The following is a 21478-nucleotide window of genomic DNA, read 5'->3' on the forward strand; positions in this document are numbered from 1 at the left end:
AGCAATTAGGGGAAGGTCGGAGGTCAGCCAGCGTGCTGGGCCAGGGTCTTGCTGACCAGGAAATGCCCCTCGAGTTACGCACGGGAAAGGAGACGTGCTTATCTTTGTGTTTTCCTGTCAGGGATGGAGCGTGTGCCAAGCCTCAGACACACGCTGAAGATCGCGAGCGGTTCCGAGTCTCCTCACGTGGCTGAAGCCACATCCCCAGGGGCGACACAGTTACTTAATCTTGCCATGGTGTCCTTAAAGTTCTCCAGGGCCACGGAGGACCAGGACCATGTGTCCTTTTGCTCCCGCAGGGGCAGGTTGGCTGCCAGGGTCTCTCCACAGCCCTGAACCCTTGCTCTTCTTCCATCTCCACCGTCCTCAACTCACCCTGGTGCGAAGGTATGCTGGGTGGATGTCCGAAATGCACACCCTCCTCCTTCTGTTTCAATTTCTTAGCCTTCGAGGCAGACAGGTGCGGAGCAGAGGTGGAGAAGGAATTCCAAGGCAAGGAGGAGGCTCAGCGTCCCTGTTTCCAGCATCTCCTGTCTGGGTGGAGCCTGAGGGAGAGGCCTGGAGGAGTGCAGACCAAACAAAAAGTGCAGGCAGGACATCCAGGTGGATTGGCGAGACCAGGGGAGCTGGGGAGAAAAAAAAACAGACAGAAAACCGTTATCATCACAGCAGAGTTGTGTTTCTCAGGCCAGATCCTTCCTCTTGCCTTCATAGGATAAGATGCTAGAACGATCAGTCTGACACAGTGTTTGTGGATGGAGACCTGCCTGACCTGGGGCAGCCCCGGGGAAGCCCAGGGCAGCTATCGGGACGCAGGGTGGGGCCAGGGGAGCTGTTGCGAAAGAACTCATTTATGAGACAGCGAACGTGTCTGGTTTTCATATCAAGGAGTGAAAGGCCCGATAGAGACTGAGAAATGCTGACGTCCCTGCTGGCCCCACTCTGGCTCACGTGTCCTCTGGAAAGTCTGCACCCCGAGCTGGGGTTCCTAACCTTTGGATCACAGAGCCCTCTAAGACTCTGAACAAAGCACTGGGCCATCACCGTCCCACAATGCACATGTGTACACACACGTGTAATTCTGCGTTCTGCTTTGGGGGTTCAGATTCCCCTGGACCCAGGTGGATGTCTCAGGTCTGCCACCATCTGGGGACAGGTTCTAGCTTGGCTGCAGGTGCCCCCTGAGCTCCTTGGAGCCCATCCCTCTGCCACCCAGCAACACAGGTTTCCCAGCCCTCCCGGTCCCGGGCCCCCCCATCAGCCCCACACCTGGAGGGACTTCCAGACACTTGGAGCCCCCACCCCACCCCCAGCCCCCAGCCCGGGCCGCTCACAGGGAGGCCAGGAGCAGGGCAGCACCGGCGCTCGGCGCTCCCCTGCCAGCCGGGCACACACACAGTTAATCCTTGGCGGCTGCTGTTTGGATAAAATGCACTGGGAGCGTTCGAGGCTCCGCGGCCGCTCACATCTGGCTGGGGTTTGCTCTTTACGCGTCTGTCCCGCTTTCTTCAGCTCTTCCTCTACTTTCGAGAAACCGCGTTTCCGCTTCTGGCCAAAGAGACCTCGGAGCAGAGGAGATCCAGGTGCCGGGAAGGGGCCGGCTCTGTCTGCACTCCCACAACTTTCTGCACCCTCTTCCCAGAGGACTTTTCCCTTCCTGCCCGCTCTCTCCTTCGACAAGTCTGGTCTTCCCCGGACCTGGCCGGGAGGAGGTTCCGTCGCTGAGAGATGCTCTAAGAGAGGCCTTGGGGAGGACGCGGGCGCCCCGCTCGCTCCCAGACGCTGGCGGCTGGAGGTAGGTGCCTGGCGGGTGGGGACGTGGCTGGTGGGACTCTGCGCTGCTGCGGGTCCTTTTCGTGGCTTCAGCCTGGTCGCCCAGCAGACACCTCCACCGGGGCGGGCGACGAGAGGGGTGGGAGGGGCCAGGGTGGCATTCGTGGCAAAGAGGCAGAAAGATCAGGAGTTTGGGGGAAGGGCCCGGTACTGGCTCCTGCTACTCCCTTCTGTAGCAGAGGTGCCGTGGCCATGGTCTCCCTCTGGGACCAGGGAGCAGCGCGGGCTCAGCGGCAGACAGAAGCTGTCAGGAATGATTGCACCTCCCCCGATTTTTGTGGGGTTTCATCTTGCTTCACTCTTCTCTGGGCGTGGAAGGAAAAGGAATGATGCCCAAGTCCCCTCTGCACCTGGTGGGGGAGCCCTCACCTCAACATCGCCCAGACCACCTGAGAGCCAGCCCTGCCTGGGGGCAACTTGGAGCCCACACAGAACAGGGGAAGGCTGACTTTGGCCCTTGCATCTAATGGCCTGGTGTCCCTGGAGGGGATCCAGACTGGACAGGAAAAAATAATGTCCCTTTCCCGGGGACCCTCTGGGCTGCCTGCACCGCTGAACATGGCCCAGGTCTGGGCCCGAGGTGCTGAGCTGCACTGGAGACTCTGGACTGCGCATGCCTCTCTGTGCACTGAGGGCCACCTAGCTCTTGCAGGCATCTCCACAGCACAGGTGTGATCCCCACCTGTCCCAGGCACCCACACCGTGTGAGCCCCACTGTGCCGGTTCCTGGACAGCCCCCGTGGGACCCCAATGTGCTTCAGACACTCCTGGGCCCTCCTGATCCACTTGAGGGAGAAGGAGGGAGCCGGTTCTCCCTGTGACTTGCTGCCGTCTCTTCTGTCTCCCTCGGTTTCTAAGAATGCAAGCAGTTTGGCACCCTTGGAACTTCCTCCTTCCAAACTTTGAAAATGGGGCGTGTCCTGAGAAACTGAGTTTTCTCAACAGCTAGCTACATCCTGGGTCCCTGGGGGAGGGTGTGAGGTCCTCAGAGGCAGCCAGGCCTTTGCTTTTTATAGTTCGGGGAAGCACGTGGCCAGCCCCACGTGCAAGGTTACAGCTAGAGGCACTTGGCTGAGTGGGCTGCTGGGAGAGGCCTGCCTGGGGGAGGCATCTGTTCTCCACGAGGCCCCTCACCACCTCTGCCGGCCAGAGGGGCAGAGAAACACTAGTGGTGGGGAGACGGGGGGCAGAAGGTTGAGCTGTCCTCTTCCCTGCCCCACTTCTCCACCCTCCCTCTTGACCTGAGAGCTGAGCAGAGCTTAGGGGTGTCCCAGCAGCAGTGAAAATAGAAATAATGGCAGTCATGGTGTGTGTGTGTGTGTGTGTGTGTGTGTGTGTGTGTGTGTGTGTGTGTGTTTTCTGCACAGCAAGCAATGAGCAATATTGACTCTCAATAATTCTATCAATGGTCCTCTTACCCCTGAAGAGCTCAGAGAGGCTCATGATTTGTCCCAAAGCTGTAGATGGAGGGCCCGCGACTCCCCAGGTTGCATCTCTGTGCCCAGAGAAGGGATGTGACTTGCTCAAGGAGGCACAGCTTTCCAAGCAGAGGCTGGAATCCCAGCTTCTCAAGTACCCAAATTCCCACTTCCCAGCTGCCTGCAGAGAAAGTGCCCTGGGGCCGAAAGGACAGCCAGGTTCTGCTTCTCAGGGACTCTGGTCCTCTCCTCTGGCTCTCTCTCCTCCTTCTCCTCCCACCTTGAGTCTCTTGTGATGCCAAGGAACATGCTATGGGCGAGCAGCAGGGCAGGGAGACAGAGAAATGCAAGTGCCAGAGGACATGGGTGGGCCTCGTGCAGCCAGAGGACACTGCTGCCTGTCTGGGGCAGGTGCAGCCAGCCAGCGGGCAGGTGGGAGCCAAGAAAGCCAACATCATGGTCCCCGGAAGGGTGCAGGCAGCTCCCTCCTCATTCCTGGGACGGAACCTCCCTATTCAGGGCAACCAGCACAGCATAATTTTTTGGAACTTGCTTCTTTCTGTTGTTCTTCCTGGTGCCTCCCGCACCCTCCCCCAACCCCCCAGCTATAATTAGCATGACTCACAAACCAAATATTCTGGCATTGAGCTTCACCCATCAAAACAAAGATGAAAAGAATTTCGTAGATACAATTGTGCCGCTGGGCGTCCTCGCTGGCCACGAGGTTGCTGCTGCGTTTTTGTCTCCAAGGGCCGGCCCTCATGTGGGTCCCTGTTTCTGGAGCTGGGGGTCACGGAGGCTCCAGGGCCCTAGGAGAGAGGTGGGGGTGACAGCTTGCCAAGGAAAGGAAGAATAGGAAGTTTCCATTCTGTTGTGGTCCCCACACTGGGCTGATTCTGCCCGTCCGCTGGGGAGAGAAATGGGCATTTCGGGAGCGGCCTCGTCCCCCTGCCCTGAGAGCCCAGAGGTACTTAAGTGGGGGCGATGACCTCCTGGGGCGCTTCATCCTCGTAGCGCAACTACCGCGTGGGCCGAGGGTTATTATTTTCTTCCCGTTTTTACCTGCTGAAATCTGTCTTCTCTTAAAGTCAAATGAGACAAAGCAGCTCCCTGGACAGGACCCTGGACCCCTCCTTGACCCCTCCCACAGTGAGGGATCACCTGCTCACTCAGAGAAGAATTTGGAAAAGGATTGTCAAAGCCTGGACAGGTGCCTCCTTCTGGGTTCCTGGGGCAGCCCCATGAGCTGGGACCGCAGGGCACGGGATTTGGGATTCTGGAGGGCTTGTCCGGGCGTCCTCAGCCTGGCGGGGCCAGTTCTGCACTTAACCACGGGTGTGCAGAAGCAGCCGTGCGAGCTCCTTTCCTCCTCCCAAGCCCCGCGGTGAAACCTCTGCCACTGCAGTCTGGGACCTCTGACCCTGGCCTCCCTGCGTCTCGGAGAGGGGCTCGGACCTGTGAAGAGGTCCTCTTGAGCTCTCTGAGGGCATCTTTATCTCTGGGTCCTCATCAGGGAGGCAGCTGAGCAGTGCCTGTGAAGCTGGAGACGGAAGCGGCTCCTGGACCCAGGAGGCCCTTCCTCCCTGCCTGTGTTTCTTCCCAGAACTGGGATCAAAGCGGGATGGGTGTGGGTCGAGGCACTAGAGGCCCCCCACTGCCCACCAGGGTGTCCTTGGCTTGCCCAGGGGCCTTTGGAGTCAACCCCTTCTCCAGCTGTGGACGGGACTGGCACAGTCCTGCCCGGGCATCCGCCCCACACAGGACGACCGTCAGGATGTGGGCCAGGCTGCGCCTCATGTCTGACCACCTCCCTGGCTCGGGTAGGAATCTTCCTTGAAATGAGATGGAGCAGAGCAGGAGACTGTGGGCAGGGAGGCAGGAAGGGCAGGGAGCACGGGAAAAGAGGCAGATGGGGCGGGCAGTGGGGGACGCAGCGGGTGCGGGGATCCCAGGTTCTTGGAACCTTGTGCTGGCTGCTGGTGATTCCACACTTGAGAGAAGGCCCCAAACCCTTCGCCACTGTTGCACACCCCACCAAGTGGGGACATCTGGTTACCAGCCGCCCTCTGCCCTGGGGCCCAGAGAAGGGAAAGGACCTCATCTGCGAAGGCTGCCAGCCCTGGTGGAGCTGCAGGCAGGTGCCGGCCAGACGTTGGCTGGGCCGGGCCCTGCAGGTTTCTGGGGCTGGTGGTCAGAGCTGGCACCTGGGGTGTGCTTGGAAACACTTGGGCCCTTTCTGCGTGTGAAGAGACTGAAGTTGGTTCTGGTGAGAGATGGGTGGATCTCGGTGGGGTTTGGGGTGGTCGTGGCTCTTAGGTTTCCAGCATCAAGACATCTACCCCCCACCAACCCCTTAATGTGTAGCTATGAGAGCAAGACCCAGGGTTCTAGAAACTGGCCTTAGTTTTGGCTGGAGCGGACCCTGAGAAGGACCCCACAAAACAAGCAGAGCCAGGGCAGGGCAGCTGGGGACAAGGACTGGCGTCCAATGCACCCTTCCCCCTTCCGTTCCATTCTCAGGTCCTGGATTCTGCTCCTGGTCCCTTCTCTGTGGGGGCCTCTCCTATGGGGTCCCCCACACCTGACTCCAGGCAGCCCCAAGGGACAGCAGCCCCAGGGCACGCACAGCACACCCCCAGCATCAGCTGTCTACCCTGTTTCCTCCTGCCAGCTGCGCTTGGCCTTAGAACCCTTTGCTTCCAACCACCTGAGGCATAGGGCTCGGGGTGGGACCATCTGCCATCTCTACACCATACGGCCTTCCCCCTCCCCTCCCCTGCAGAGCTCACCCGTGTGCTGATTTCTCTCTACCCTGCAAAAACAGGGCCCTAAAAGTGCACATTCAACAGGCCACACCTTCCACACCCCTTCTAATTTTGAGGTGTGATGGGGAGGGGTTTCCTGGTGATTTTGTGCCTAGACCCAAAGGAATTAAACTCCAACGGTGGGCAGCCTGGCACCGGGAGATCTTAGCACACGGCTTCCATGAAGACAGTGGGTCCCCCGTGCCCGGCACAGAGAAGCCCCCCGCCCCCAGTGATCTGCTGAAGGGAAGAATGCAAGGGCTTGGCTGGTAGATCAGCTCCTCAGGGCCCAGGGCCGCCGCCGCTGCTCCTACTGTAACTGAGTGAGCTAAGCAGGTGGACGCCTGCCTGGCAGGTGTGAGCGCCCGCGGGACAGCGGTTTGGCTGGACAAGCTTGCCCTACCTGGCATCTTCCTGGAGGCCCCTCGAGGTGAAATGGAAGGAGCTTTGCCGTCACACACCTGAGTCTCACTTGACCTCCAGCACCTGCCATGGCAGGGCCTGGGGTGAGTGGCCTCCTCACTCTGAGCTCATTTGTTCCTCTGAGAAATCGAGGTGATCGTAGGGATCCAGTTCAGTAGCATCCATAAAGCATGTGCCCCGAGCCCAGCACGTGGCAGGTGCTTAACCAGGTGGCAGAGCTTCATCGGGAGGAAATGGTACCACTCTGATAAACGGCGGCACTGCTCCCGGGCCGGTTAGCTCGCCTGGCCCTTGAGTGGAATTCCTGATGGTGGGCTCAAGGGTTTGGTTCCGTTTCCTCCTGCTTCATGGCTGCAGGCTGCCTCCTTCAGTAGCAAGTACACCAGTGACTGGTGTGTCAACGGCAGAACAAATCCGCCTACTTCTCGAAAACGTGCTCTCTCTGGCTGGCCTGCGTCCCAGTTAGGTACCCTCCCAGCCTAACCCGTAGCCATGGCAACTCCAGGGTTCTGCTGCCCCAGAGGAGGGCTGATCTTCCTCTTGTTCCGTCGTGTCCCTTGACTCCTGCCCGCGGGCCGGGTACGCAGCAGACACTCGATAAACACTTGTGAAAGAACGTGGGACTTCAGCACTGGGGCAATTTACATTCTACACGTCCGCTCGAGCCACAAACTTGCCATAGCAGCCCCAAGCCCCTCCCCCGTTCTCCTTTTCCACGCATAGACTCAGATTCTCCAGAATAAACAAAATGCGCTCTTCGTCTCCAGGGTGGGGCTGATTTGTCATTTTTCTAAGTGGAAAACAATGTGGACTTAATGTGAAAAAATATGTGACTGTTATAGGGGAAAACCCCAGAGACACAAAAATAAGAGAATAGCAAACATCCGTAACTTCATCACCCACAGATAATTGCTGTTAGCAGCTAGGTGGGTGGCCTCAGATCTCTGCAGCGGAGGATCCGTGTGTGTGGATGTGTGTTTGTGTATGCATGTTTTCAACCTGTATTTCTACTCATCAGCATTTTGTGAACATCTTTCTGAGACAGTAAATATTGATCTGTTGACAGAGGTCACTCAGCGCCACCGGCTGAAAGTTGCCCCTCCCCCCCCACCATTTACTTATTTATGTATTTAAATGCCTTCAAACAGAGCACGTGTTTCATGGTTGGCCACAATCTCCTCCTCTCCCTATTGTCTTACAACAGCTGGAGGCAGTTGACTTTGCCACCCTGAACCAACCACCTCTATTTTATTCTGCTGCATGGAGGCACCACCATTTGTCTGATTAGGCTGCTTCTGCAGGGCATTTAGGAGGTTTGTAACTTTGGCGAATGGGGGCAGCGGGTTGTAACTTTTTGAAGTGGTAGATTTTCTGAGTCCCAGTAAGAGGAGCGTTTGAGGGAAAAGAGGACTAACTGTCAGACTCCGATGACATTCCCATGACACTTAATAGTGGGCCCAAGGTCACTCTCCTCCTTCCCTTCTCCGCCAACCCTACCCCCCTACCATTCTGAACTGGAACCCCATGGCTTGAAGCCATCCTGAATTAGAGACAGATTTGAACACACGGGCTTGAAGTCTCTTTGGATGATGGCTGTGTTGCTTGGGAACAGTCAACAGTGAGAGTGGAGGTCAGACGGTACTGAGAGTCAGACACCAGACACTGGAGGCACGTGTGAAGTGGGACACGGCTTCTGTGTATGGGGGCCTCCTGGTCTGTGAGGGGACCAGAGCAGGAGACTTCCTGGAGGAGGTGGCATCAGGCTGGGCTCTGAAGGACACAGCAACGTGGAAGGTGACAGAGGACCGGTGTTGTGTGACTTGTGTTGGGACTTCCAGCGACCCCAGAGGGCTGGTGTGAGGGATGCACGTGTGGGTGGGGGTGGCGGGGCCAGAGAGGAGGCAGGAGCCAGAAGGTGAAGCTCTGGGGTGAAAGATCCCCTTTATTTTCACGGGAAGCCTTTTTAGCCAAGGGTAGCTGTCAGATGCGCAGGTCTGAAAGCTGCCTCTGGGAAGCAGCTTGGAAGGTAGATGGGAGGCGAGGAGACCAGCAAAGAGTGAGAAAGAAGTGGTGACGGAGGCTGAGGTGGGGGGAGGGGGGATCTTTCGGAGGCCTGGTGACAGTACAGAGGGGCCGGGGCCTGGGATGGTGGGGACTGGGGGAGACGACAGTGAGCTAACTGGGGGGTCGAGGGTCTCACGACAGAGCCAAGAGGAGGTGTTTGGAGGACAGCTGGACACCTGGGTCCAGACCAGTGCCATCCAACAGGACTTTGAGATGCTGGAGATGTCTAAGAGGGTAGACACTCAAAGTGTGCTCAAGTGGCTGAGAACGGAATTTTTCACTTTGTTTCATTTTCATTCATTCAACTGGCCCTGTTCTGGAGAGCGCAGGCCTAGAGCCCAGCGGCCAGGGACGCCCGCTGGGACCGAGGGTCAGGGAGCTGCTGGTTGAAAGGACTAGTGCAAAGTGTTTGGAGTGCGAGGAGCTGCAGGCTGAGGACACAGTCTGGAAAACGCCTGTCTCTAAGGAGGAGGTCGCGGAGGATAGACACTGGGAGACAGTGGGCAGAGCAGAGGCGGAGAGGTGGGTGGTCATCGCTGGCAGGCTCCCTGCAGCCCTCATGGGAGATGGAGGTCCGTGAGCAGTCTGGGCTGGGCCGGGTGCTGAGCTAAATTACATTCTTGACTTAGACGCCGTTAGGTGTGGGACAAAGTCCTACCTTTGGCCAAGCTTCCCCCAGAGATGGTGCGAGATGTGGCAGCGATTTTTCAGGTCCCAGAAAACCGAAACCATCTGTACTGCTTGGGAAAGGGGCGGCGCGGCGGGGCACGGGCCAGGCCGCCTGCGGCGCGGGCTGCGGCGGCTCCCCTCCCTCACGCGGCTCCCGGAGCAGGGGCAAGCGGCCGCCGAGGCCGGGCCGCCGGGAGGTGATCTCGGGACACGGCTCTGCCAAGGGCGCCTCTGTGTGCACTGGGAGGGCCGGGCTGGCCGGGCGCCCCTCGGGCCTGCCGCCGCCGCCCACGCGGTCTCCGGGTCTGCGGGGCCGCGCAGACGCGTTCGCAGCGCCCGCTCCCGGCCCCAGGTGAGCCCCTCCGGTGCGCGTGCAGCGAGCTGCCCGGGGCAGGACGGAGGCGTTCAGGCTGGGGCGACGGCCTGCGCGCGCTTTCCTTCGCCGTTTTGTCCCCGGCCAGCTTCTCAACCAGCAAGTAGCCCTGGGAGACCCCACGTCCATTCCCCAGCCTTGGGCTTTGGCGGTAACCAAGTAAACCCCCCAAACCGGAAAAAGCAAACAAACAAAAACACCCTCTTCCTCTAAGCCAGAGGACGGCGTCTTTGGAAAAAGTACAAGAGGGAGATAGAGCGAGCGAGTCGGGGCCAGGACACCCACATCTCTCGGGAAAGGCACTGCTCGCCCCCAACCGACAGTTCCTTTGATAACGGCCGCCCATCACCCCACGGCTGCTTCCTCTACAAGGTTGGGGGGCAGCAGGAAAGAGTCCGAGACTGGCTGGGGCTGCCCGACTATAGAAGGGAAAATTAGATATTAAACGGGCTCCTGGAATTGGCGAGCAAACGTCATTTATCACCTGGAAGTCACCTGCCTCCCTCCTGCCCATCGCCGGTGGGAGGAGTCCAGTAAGTGGAGAAGTAGTGTGATGAGTGGCTTCTGGGGAAGGGAGGCAGATGTCAAGGTCAGACAATCCCTATGGCCATCAGGACCACAGGGACACCCCAACATGCGGCTTTCTCCTTTCTGGGCACCCCAGGATCTGAGTCCAGGGGACCTCCTGCGGTGAGCGGAGAAATCTGAGCTTCTCCACAGGAGAATTTCCACCAGATGTGGAAGCAGAGAGGGACAGCTCCAGGGCTTCCTATGTGGTGGAGAGGATCCTGGGGAGGGGAGGTGGCAGGAGCAGATGAGCGGAAGGACTGGTGCCTGTGCATGCTGTGCTGAAACAAGGAGTGACTGGATGCAGAGCCAAATTGCAGCCTTGACCCCTAAGACATCAGGTGTGGCAGAAAGTCCTATCTTATGCTGAGCTTCCTCGCGAGAAGCATGTACAATTTGGGGGGTGATGTCCAGGCCCTAGAAAAGCCAGGCAAAGGTATTTGTCTCGGGTGGATTGAGGTCTGGGACACAGCCAGAGGTCCTGGAAAGCATCACATACAGACAAATCGTAGACAGGAGCAGAGACATTCAGGAGATATTAACGCGGGTTGGTGACTGATCTGGCGTCGCGGACGCATGAGAGGAAGGGGTCTAAATGCCTCCCAGATGCCGGGCCTGCTGTTTGCTCCTAGTTCCTACTCCCCCCCCGCCCCCCACTTCATTTTAATGGAACAAAGCTGCCCAGCAGAGCTTTCTGCAGTGACTGAAACGCTCTGCCCTGTGCCATCCAGCATGGGAGTGCCCCGCATCCTGTAGCTGCTGGCATGTGGCTGGCGTGACTGAGGAATGGCATTTAGAATGTTATTTAATTTTAATTGGTTTAAATTTTTTTTTTTTTAGTGGAAGTACGGGGGGATTGAACCCAGGACCCTGTGCGTGCTAAGCACGCGCTCTACCACTGAGCTATGCCCTCCCCTACCTACTACTTTTCATTGGTTTAAAATGAAATAGCCACAGGTGGCTAGCAGCCACTGCAGTGGACAGGACAGGCCTAGATTGTCATGTTTTGAGTCAACATCTGTCATTCTGTCTTGAGCTGTACTTGGGTGCACGTCTGTCTCCTTCGCTGGCCGGGAATGTTCCCGAGGTCAGGGAAGAGATTCAACCTACGGTTCAGTCACCGTCTCCCAAGCTCTTACATGATGCTGTGCAAACCACAGGCATTCCGTGAACTGCGACTGTGTTAAATTTTCTGCCGCAAGGGAATTCCTGAGCTACGGGGGCATTTGGACTTCTAATCCAAGCTCCTTCTAAGCTCCTTCTAATCCAGGGAGATCCTAAGCGTCTCACCTCTCGGAACAGCTGGTTACCCGATGATTAAGGAAGAGGGAAAACCACATTTATAAGACACTTTCGTCAGATGGCGCTGGGCTGAGTGTGGCATCAAGACAAAAGACAAACATATGGACCCCGAGCTCTGGGAGTTTACTTTTGGAACACAGGCACGTCATGGAGGTGGGTGCCCCACCCCCCAGTGACAGGACCGACTTTAAGCAGATACCAGCAAACTTGAACTTGTGGGTGCTTATCCTCTCCTTAAAGGTCCATTTACCACAGGTCCATCTGAGGGCTGGGGAGGGATAAAAATGATTCACGAGTGAGTGTTTGCAGACTTCCTGCCCTCCTCCAGACCCCGTAACTGCCCTCAGCCCTCCGTCGCCCCTCCCATCTGCTGTAAAGTGGGGGGTTCTTCTCTGTTGATGGGGAGGGTGGAGGAGAGGGGAGCTGAGGAACTGTAGGTCCTGGAGGGAGTGGGTGGGAGAAAAAGATGTTCATGGAGTTGCCGTGGAATTTGGCAAATGACTGTCTTTGTGGGGTTTGGGATAGGCAAGCCTGGAACTTGAGTCACGTTGGAACTGCCCTCAGACGCCTTGACTGCGGGACAGCCCGGGACTGGACCATGCGGGTCCAGAATCACGAGGGCACACATCACTGGCCGAGGAGTCCGGGGGGCCGCTTCCCGGACCTGCCTCGCTGAACACAGTGCGTTCTCCCGAGTCGCCTTTCTGGGGGCAAAACCTCCCCGCTTGCAGGGCACTTCATTTCACCAGAGATCACGAACGCGGGCTGGAGCCAAGCTCGGTGGGTGTTGGCCAATACTGCTTTTGCCCAAAAGTGAGTAAAATGATCATAATGTCATGGTGCTGCCTTTGCTGTGGGACTTGGTAAAGTGGCTCTGAAGGTATTTTTGGAGAAGGAAGGATTTCAATCTGGGTTTGCTTCGGCTCCAAAGAGGCGGTCCTAGAGGAGAACCACCAGCCTCCGCTGCCCTCCCTCAGTCTCCCTGGCGCCTCCGACTCTGCTGGGCCGCCCCACGCCCCACCCCCACTGCTGCCATCACCCCCACACCGGCTGCATCCTGGCTCCCACCTCCCCTGATCCAGGTACAGAAAATCCCTCTTCCAGACTTGGAAAGAGACATACCAACATGCAAAAATGTGCTTCCATTGTGGGTAGAGGACCGATTCTCAATGGGGAGGATTTCTGCCTCCCAGGGGACACGTGGCAAAGTCTGGAGAGCTTTTTTTGGTTGTTACAACTGGGGATGGGGGTGTGCTGACGGAACGTGGTGGGTGGAGTCCAGGGATGCTGGTAAACATCCTACAAAGCATAGGACAGCCCCCCGGGACAAAGACCAGTCCGGCCCCAAATGTCAGCCGTGCCGAGGCTGAGGAACCTGGGAGACAAAAGCATCCGAGACAGTGTTTGACTTCCTTTTGCTCTTATTTTTTCCACTTTCCTCAAATGACTACATACTACTTCGGAGTCAGGGAAAAAAAAAGTTTAAATAAAGGAAAACCTCTTTTCCTTTCAAGTGATGCAAGCTTGGCATTTAAAAGGAAAAAGAGAGTAATTATCAAGGCGCCAAGGAAAAACAGGAAATACAGAAATAGGGAATAAACAAATTAGGAGAATTCAATCTGACAAATATTTGCTAAGCAGCCGGCGACTTCAGGGTGCTGCAGGATGCTTGGCGGGTCCGAGAGGAACCAAGCCATGTCCCAGGCCCGGAGGAGGTCACGGGTCCGCCATGTAGAATCTTCCAGGCCAAGCAAAACTCTCTGTAGAGTGAGCCAATATGAAAAGTGCAAGCAAAAAAAAGGAGGGAGAGATTTGTTTTTGTGTTTCTTTTTCCAGTTGAGGGTCTGGGAAGCCTTCAGGAGGAATATGAGGCATGTGAGTTGGGTCTTAGGTAGGATTCTGATGTGATCTGAGGGCAACCGCCAAGTTCAAATCCAGCCCCCCCCCGCTTAAAAAACCGTGCGGTCTTAGGATAAGCAACTTCTCGACATCTCTGTTGCTTCACTGGTGAATTTGGTATCATAATGAATGAAAATTGTCTCCTTAAAGGATTCACTGTAGGTCCATCCGAGGCCTGTGATGGGGTAAAAACTAACGGGGAAGTGTTCTCAGAATGAACCCTAACCTATAGGGCTATAAGGACCAGCTGAAAAGATACAGGGAAACCCGGCACCTGCTGGGGGCAGTTGTCGGTCCCATTAGCCTGGCCATGGGTAGAAGAGAAGGAAGGATGCTCTTGGCCAGGGGAGGAGGATGCAGGCAGATGGACAGATGCCGAGAGCTTGGGGGTGTGGCTAGAACCTGGTACTCAAAGTATGGTGCCTTGGCAGGACCTGGGGGCTTTTTGAAAATGTCTGTCCCAGACGTGCTGAATCAGAATTTGCATTTGAACAAGATTCCCCAGGTGACTGCAGTTTAAGAAGCAGGGAGCTCGAACACAGGACAAGGGGTGCTGTGCAACGCAGCCCAAGGGTGGGAGCAGACTGGGGAGGACGGTGCCCCCCTGGGGAAGGAGCCTGGAGAGATGGGGTGGAGGTGGGGAGACGGAGGGAGGGATGATTTTAACACGTATTTTATAAATCACATTTACGTTTATATACTTTCTTTGGCAAGCGGGGGGGAGATAGTGGAAATTTTGAGTGAGGGCCTGGTCCAGGCAGTCTCTTGGTCATTGGGAAGGTCTCTGGGGCCCTGACATTGGGGATGGATGGTTGGTTGGTAGAGAACTAGGAGGTGGGGCCAAGCTAATCCACTGCAGGGATGGGGGCAGGGGGCAGGCGGAGAACTGAAGACCTGGCAGAGATGTGGGTCATGGCGGGGCAGGAGTTCCTGGGGAGGCCAGCCTTCCTGGCTCAGAGTCTCATCACGTCCCTGAGGGTCCATGGGGAGCACCTTGGGCTCTGGTGTCCAGTCCTCTGCTTCCCCCTGGTTCTCTCGACTTGGCTTGGGGCTCCAGCAGGGAGGGCGACCAGAGCATCTTGTCTTCAGAGCTAAACAGCGAGCCCACTAACATGCAGAATAAAGAACAAAGCCAAAAAGTCGGCCCCGTGGAGCGGGCCGCACCCTCACCAGCCGCGAGGCTCAGAGCAGCGGGAGGTGGAGGAAGCCGGGCATGGCCGCCCAAGACACGTGAAAGGAGCATTCATCCGGGTAGATGACTACTGACAAAAACAGAAATCCGTCTCAGTGTTTCAGACATGAAAGAGGAACTAAAGAAAAATCCGACACAGGACCTCCTGAGACTGTTCCCTGGCTTTGACTCTCCGCCTCTCCCCAAGAAGCCTGGACCCCAGCCCTGGCCTGGCTGCAGGGCGGTGGGTGGTTCCTACTCCCCAGCCTCCGTTTTCTCACTATGCCGCTGCGAACTAAGTGTCCTATTTGGCCCACTAGGTGTTAAACTGTACGTCTTGGTGAACAAAATGGGTTGAGATTGCCCACAGTCGCCCTCTCTGGGATGGGGAGGTTTCCCAGCCACCAGAACAGCCAAGGCACACGTGGCTCGCGTGTGAACCCCACTGCTGGGGTTAGCCAGGGTGACACCTCCGGTGGGGAAAACCCGGTGGGTGGGATGGTCTGTCTGTTTTAAGCCCAGGCACTGCCCCCGAGGGGCTCACTGGGAACCCCCAGTGCATATCTCTTTCTAGGACAATCTCACTCCTGGACCAGAAGGGTCCTGTCCAGAGCTTTTGTGGACAGCACTTATGAACGAGAGACACGGGCGCTGGCTGAGATGAGGACGATCGCCCTCTGGAGCTGGGCGGACACCCTCCCTGCATCAGAGGTTCCAGGACGCTCCCTGGTGCGCCCCCTGGTGGCCAGACAGCAACCTGTTGGCACCTGCCTGCCCACAGTGCGGGCTGGGGCAGAGTCACTGGACAGTGACCCCTCAAATTCATTCGAGATTTTGCTCATTGTCCTAACAGGGCCGAGAAGTGTTCATCTGCAGAGCTCAGTGGGGAGGGGTCTCCTTTCTGGGATGGTGGGTGGAGGCTGGGCAGCGCCACACTCAGCAGCAGCCTGCAGCTCAGGGCTCCAATGCCAGCCTGGTGGGCTGAAACCCAGGGGCAGTGTGCGTGTGAGCCTACGTGAGTGTGCACACGCATGTGTGAGTGCATGGGAGTACATGTGTGCTGTGTGCAAGTGTGAACATGAGAGTGTGGGTCTGAGTGAGTTTGTAAGTGTACTGAGTGTCTTGAGGGCACATGGAGTGTATTTGCATATGACTGTGTGTGTTGAGTGCGCGAGAGTGGCTGTGTATGCGAGGGCATGTGTGTGTGTGAATCTGCACCAGGGTTTGTGAGCGTGCAGGTGTGAGAGTTTGTGAGTATATGTGAGTGTGTGTGTAGAGAGGGTGTGTGAAGGCTCTGTGTGTGTGTGTGTGTGTGTGTGTTTCCTTTCCCAAGAGCACCAGCGGCTGAAGCCCTTCCCGGCTTGTGGGTCTGGTGAACACTTGCTTCCCTCGGCGTTCTTCCAGCCCGTGTCCCTCTGTGTGTCTCCCAGCAGGGCTCGGCGGGGAGATGGGCTCCCGTGGGCTGGGACTCGCGCTGGCGTGCTGTCTGCTGCTGGCCTTCACCTGTGGCCTGGTGCTGGGCCGCGTGCCGCGTGGGCAGGAGGAACAGCAGGAGCAGGAGGGAACCAAGGAGCCGCCGCTGGACCACACTGAGAGGTGAGGCTGTGATGTGTGGATACAGGAGCTCTGGCTCGGCGGGGTTGAGCCTGGGGTCCGGGGTGTGCCGGGGGGGCTAGTTTGTGGTTACAGGAAAAGGGGCAGAGGCTGAGGCTGGGGGCTGGTGCTGGGGGACAGAGGCGCCATTTCCCCTTTCAGTGACCCGGGTGCCTTATCTGAAACCGAGGACAGTCACCCCGCCTCATTCCAACCCCAGAGGAATGTGGGTCTGCTTGAGGTTTGACAGACACATCCTTAAAAACAGAGAATGCCAAAGCCCCAAGCCCAGCCCTCGGGTTCCTTGTGTTCTGCTTTGTCCTCTGAGGGTATCTGCTGGGCTTCTCAGCACCGCCAGGAAGAGGAGAAGGGGCGATGCCAGGCAGAGAGCTGGTCTCCACACCAGCTGACGTCTGATCCAGTTACACAGTGGGTGACTAGGCTGATGACTGGCACAGAAGTGGTGGCTTTCCTTGAAAAGCTACGAACTCCTTCTGAGCGGCGCTGTTGTCATAGTACGCCCTACTATGTGTGCTGTGCAGACTTCACGTGGGATGTTTCGCAAGGATACACAGAATGGTCAGGATTACTCGTGACAACGTCATTCATCAGACGCGAGGTCCTAGACACCTGGGGGACCGCCCCATGCTGCCTTTGAGTTCTTCACCACTTTGTGCTTTGGGCTGACCTGCTCCCCAAGGCTTCAGGCCATCTAATGGGATTGCACAGGATTTGGGGCAAAGTGACATCATCCTTCTCTGTCTCCTCCTCCTCCTCGTCCTCCTTTTCATTCAATCAACATTGATCAAGTGCCACGACTAGTCTGGCCATCCACTAGGCACTGGGGACACACACATGTATGACACAGTCCCTGGCCTCCAGGAACTCCAAGGCTGCGGGGGGACAGACACACATGACTCAGTGCCGTGAGGAAGGCTCTGCAGTACAGGTGTGTCCACAACACGGACGTGGCGGGGGTGGGGGAGGGGAACCTAAGTGGAGGAGTGACTGCGTCTTGCAGGACACCTGGGGAGCATCCCAGGAACGGAAGGAGGGGAAGGCCACCTGGCCGCCAGGACGGCACGTGTGAGATGTGGCTATTTTAGCGTCTGGCAGTGTAAGGGCTGCTGGGTCGTTTGGGGTCATGGGGGCTGATGCTAGAGGGTGGAGGATGGGGGGGGAGCTGAGCCTGATGTGGAAGGGTCTCTCCTGAACTAGATCCCATAGGGGAGTCATGGAGAGGTTTAAATTTCATGGTGCTCTACAAGGAACCCTGGAGGGAGGCAGGGCAGAGGAAGAACTGTGGGAGAGATGAATTCTAGGAGAGCATTCAAGTGGTAGTGGAGGGGGAGGATGTACCTCAGTGGTAGAGCACGTGCTGAGCATGCAGGAGGTCCCAGGTTCAATCCCCAGCACTGCCATTAAAAATAAAAAAATATATATTTTAAAAGGCAGTGGTCCCCAGAGGTGAGGAGAGCCGAGGGCCCAGCTCCTGGAGGCACTTTTGTAGCGGGATGGGGCTGACTCCTCAGGACTCCGTGATCCTCAGAATGCAGTGGTGAGGCCAGAGAGGCGTCTCGAATGAGGCTGAGGGTTCCATCCTGGGTGACTGGTGATTATGTGATGCTGGGAACAGGGTTTGGAAAGAGAAGATTCTAGGGGCAAGTGGCAGGTTCTAGAGGCATATGACATCTCTCACGTAGGGCTCACTGAATCTCTAGATGGAGACTTCTGGTGACAGGTGGGGACGGGGGTCTGTCTGGGAGTCTGGGACTTGTGGGTGACTGAGTTGGGGGGCATACAGATACATTTCCTGGACTGTCTGGGGTTTGAAAATGGGAGCAGAGTTAGACAAGGAGCTGGCCCTTTGAGAGGGACTGTGCCACCTCCAAGATGGTTCAGTCACAGCCAAAGAGCTGCAGAGAGCACGGTGCAGTGCAGTGAGACGCCTCGAGGTGGCAGCATGGATCTGTCTGGCCCTCCCCACAACCCCCGACCCCGTCTCAAGGGAGCAGCCTCCAAATGTAAGGTTGTAAACATCAGAATCTCCAGCTACTGCCTCTCAGATGTGGCTGAGCCCTGAGCCAGCTTCCTGTAGCATCTTCTAGAATCCTAGATACATGAAGAGGATGTCTAGGCGCAGCACTGTCGTGTGATCTGAGGACCCCTCCCGGAGGGGCCGCTTTCTCCCACGCAGCCTCCAGCTTGCCAGGCACCCAAGTCATTGCTGTTTTGGCTACTGTTGTTTCCAAGAGCATCGTTGCTGTTAACAGAGGGCAGGGGGCTCTTTCCGAAACTTCAGCGAGAATCTCAGAATTCACACGGAGCCAGTGCAGTCTCTGTGGAGGGAGCGTTAATACAGCCTCATGCATCCAGGCGAGGGAGAAGGCGAGTCCGGGACCCCAGACCCTCCAGCAGCAGAAAAGAGAAGAGTTCCTGGCTCTGAGAGCTGCTGGCTTTCACGGTGATGTCTCTACTCTCTTAGGGCTGAAGAAAAGCATGAAAAATACAGCCCCAGGCAGGGAGATGAGCCCTCTGCTTCCCGGTGCTTTCGCTGCTGTGACCCTGGTACCCCCGTGTACCAGGCCATCCCGGTGCCGCAGATCAACATCACCATCTTGAAAGGTCAGGCGTGGAGACCAGCAGAGGGGACCTTCCCCTGGGGAGGGGGCCCTGTTCTGTCCTGATTGGAGGGCAGGGGAGATGATGGAGTTAAGGCAGAGAAGGAAATTCCATTTCTAAAATTCTCCTGCCCCCTTCCAAGAGGTGAGGTTGGAAAGGAGTCCACAGGAGAAGGAGCCTAAGAGCAGCTCAGGATCTCACCCCACCTGCATTCGCATCAAAGCCCCGGGTTCCTGGTCCTGTGAGCAGCAGCAGCCTCGCACAGCCCGGCACCACCGAGCTGGGAAGCCCTGCGGCCCGGGTCCCAGATCCCCAGGCCTGGCCCCTGCATCTGCAGTTCATTTGCTCGGAGGGAGCCGAGGGCCTGGCCGCTGTGCCTGTTGCTTTTGGATAAACCCAAATGTTCCCTGTTCTTGCCAGGAATTTCCAGAAGGGGAAAAAAAATAGATTGCTTCTGGGCGAGAACAGAACAATCCTTGAGGTTGCTTGATGCCACGTGTTTTCCCGTCCATTTAGGTGAGAAGGGCGACCGAGGAGATCGGGGCCTGCAGGGCAAATACGGCAGAACAGGCTCCATGGGTGCCCGGGGCCACGTGGGACCCAAAGGGCAGAAGGGGTCCATGGGGGCCCCCGGGGACCAGTGCAAGAACCACTACGCCGCCTTCTCGGTGGGCCGGAAGAAGCCACTGCACAGCAACGACTACTACCAGACGGTGATCTTTGACACGGAGTTCGTGAACCTCTACGGCCACTTCAACATGTTCACGGGGAAGTTCTACTGCTACGTGCCCGGCGTCTACTTCTTCAGCCTCAACGTGCACACCTGGAACCAGAAGGAGACGTACCTGCACATCATGAAGAACGGGGAGGAGGTGGTGATCCTGTACGCCCAGGTGAGCGACCGCAGCATCATGCAGAGCCAGAGCCTGATGCTGGAGCTGTGGGACCAGGATGAGGTGTGGGTGCGCCTCTTCAAGGGCGAGCGCGAGAACGCCATCTTCAGCGATGAGTTTGACACCTACATCACCTTCAGCGGCTACCTGGTCAAGCCGGCTGCCGAGCCCTAGCCACCCGCTGGCCTCCGGCCCCACCGCTGTGGGCTACCCTCCTGTTCTCCCCATGCCCACCCCGCCCCGCCTCGCCCCGTTGGACCCCTGTGGTCCAGCACGCGGCCACCTCCTGGCCGGCCCTCCCTCCATCCCGGTCCCCCGGGCCCCCACGCCCCCAGCTTTGGCATTTCACACGACGCCCCTCCCGGGAGTGGGAAGTTACAGCAACTGTGTGGTCCCCGGGCCCTGCTGTGTCCGCAGATGAAGTCAGCAAGCCGGTGCGGAGGAACTCCCCTCTGTGCACGTGTCCTTAGGTGACCCCCGCCCGGTGCGCCCCCACAGTACCCCAGAGTCAGCCATCCTCGCTCCCGCCACTGCAAATAGTAATTCTAAATGCTGTGAAAGGAGCAAAGTAAACCATGGAAAAGAAAGGGAGGCATTGTTGTCTTTGACTTTCCGCCATCCCTCTGGCTCCCCGGGGGTGGGCTGTCGCCACTCGAGGCCACAGGAGGCTCCTTGTAAGAGAAGATGTAAAGTGGACGCCGAGGGTGATGTGGAAGGGGGGGGTGGGGGCGTGGGGACAGGAAACTACATCTGGCTTAATATTTTAAGCCACGTGTGAACCTTCCTGGGGGACAGCTGGGCTGACATCCACAGCCTGTAGACGGCCTTGCATGAGGGTCCAGCTGGCCTGGCACAAGCCGTGATGGTGACAGGGTTGGGGGGCAGCAAGTGTCAGCTCCCCCGAGGGATGGCCAAGCCCTCGGCCATGGTCTCTGGGTTGGGAGAAGCAGGCTCCTGGCAGCAGCTGGGCACCTTGGGGGCCCCAGACCTGCAGGTGGTTCCATGAGGAGCAAAACCCAGTACAAGGAAGCAGAGCAGTGCGTCCTGGCCTGGCTCCCCTCCACGCCCCCACCCCACCCCCACCTCCTGGGCACGGCTGCCACGCCTGTCACTCAGTGTTGGTTTTCTGTCCCTCCTCTCCGACAGGTCCCCCACAGAAGGCAGCAGGGCCTTTGATTTTGTAGCAGCCGTCATGGTTGTACAGCATTTTCTAGAAACTCCCTCGCACAACATCTGAGTCCTCCTTCCCAGAGGGTTCGGCGTGCAGCCCCCCATCCCCCCACCCCGGGGCCTCTTTGACCGGCAGCTTAAGACAGTGCAGGAGGGCGTCCTGGGGCCCCACGGCAGCGAGAGCTGGGAGGGACTGGAAGGTCCCCTCACCACCCCCGTCCCTCTCCCAGCACTGGGGTCAAAAGCCCCGCTCTGCAGGTGGGGGAACACCTGGAGCGGGGTGCAGCCTGGAACCGGCGCTCTGGCCTGTGACTGGCTTTGGCCCGGCAGCCCCTTTCCTGCTTCTCATTAACACCCAGGGCTGGGGTCACCCCCGTCCGGGCTGGGGCCCTAAGCCCCTATGGGAGCCTTCCTTCCCGCCGCTCGGAAACGCTGGGTCTACCGATCCCTCTGTCCTCCCTGGGCCTGGCTGTGGGGTCTGGGGTCCCCACGTCCCCCCTCTGAAGGACTTCTGCTGGTCAGACTTTAAAACCCATGTTTCCGTGGGCCTGCTGGTGAGCAGGGCGCCCACCTGCTGCTTTGTGCTGTCCCAATGCTCTTTCAGAAAACATTAAACTTGAAACTGTGGGTTTCAACATCGTGGCCTCATTAGTTTGGTCAATGAACAAGATCCTCCT

At 57.6% G+C, this 21478-nt stretch overlaps 1 protein-coding gene across 2 annotated transcripts; it reads left to right on the plus strand.

Annotated features, from left to right (window-relative positions):
* The first annotated feature begins 1440 nt into the window (after nt 1-1440).
* C1QTNF1 (C1q and TNF related 1) lies at nt 1441-20222 on the plus strand. Of its 2 annotated transcripts, none has more exons than XM_015235347.3 (4): nt 1441-1795; nt 15957-16119; nt 18602-18741; nt 19255-20222. In XM_015235347.3, exons 2-4 carry the CDS (start codon nt 15971-15973, stop codon nt 19803-19805), a joined length of 840 nt encoding a protein of 279 aa, XP_015090833.2. In that variant the 5' UTR covers nt 1441-1795; nt 15957-15970; the 3' UTR covers nt 19806-20222. The 2 variants fall into 2 exon arrangements, with proteins under 2 accessions (XP_015090833.2, XP_006199498.2); XM_006199436.4 differs by having other exon boundaries at nt 1442-1795; nt 15954-16119.
* Nucleotides 20223-21478: the final 1256 nt, after the last annotated feature.

The sequence above is a fragment of the Vicugna pacos genome, chromosome 16 (genome assembly GCF_048564905.1).
Source record: "Vicugna pacos chromosome 16, VicPac4, whole genome shotgun sequence".
Lineage (NCBI taxonomy): Eukaryota > Metazoa > Chordata > Mammalia > Artiodactyla > Camelidae > Vicugna > Vicugna pacos.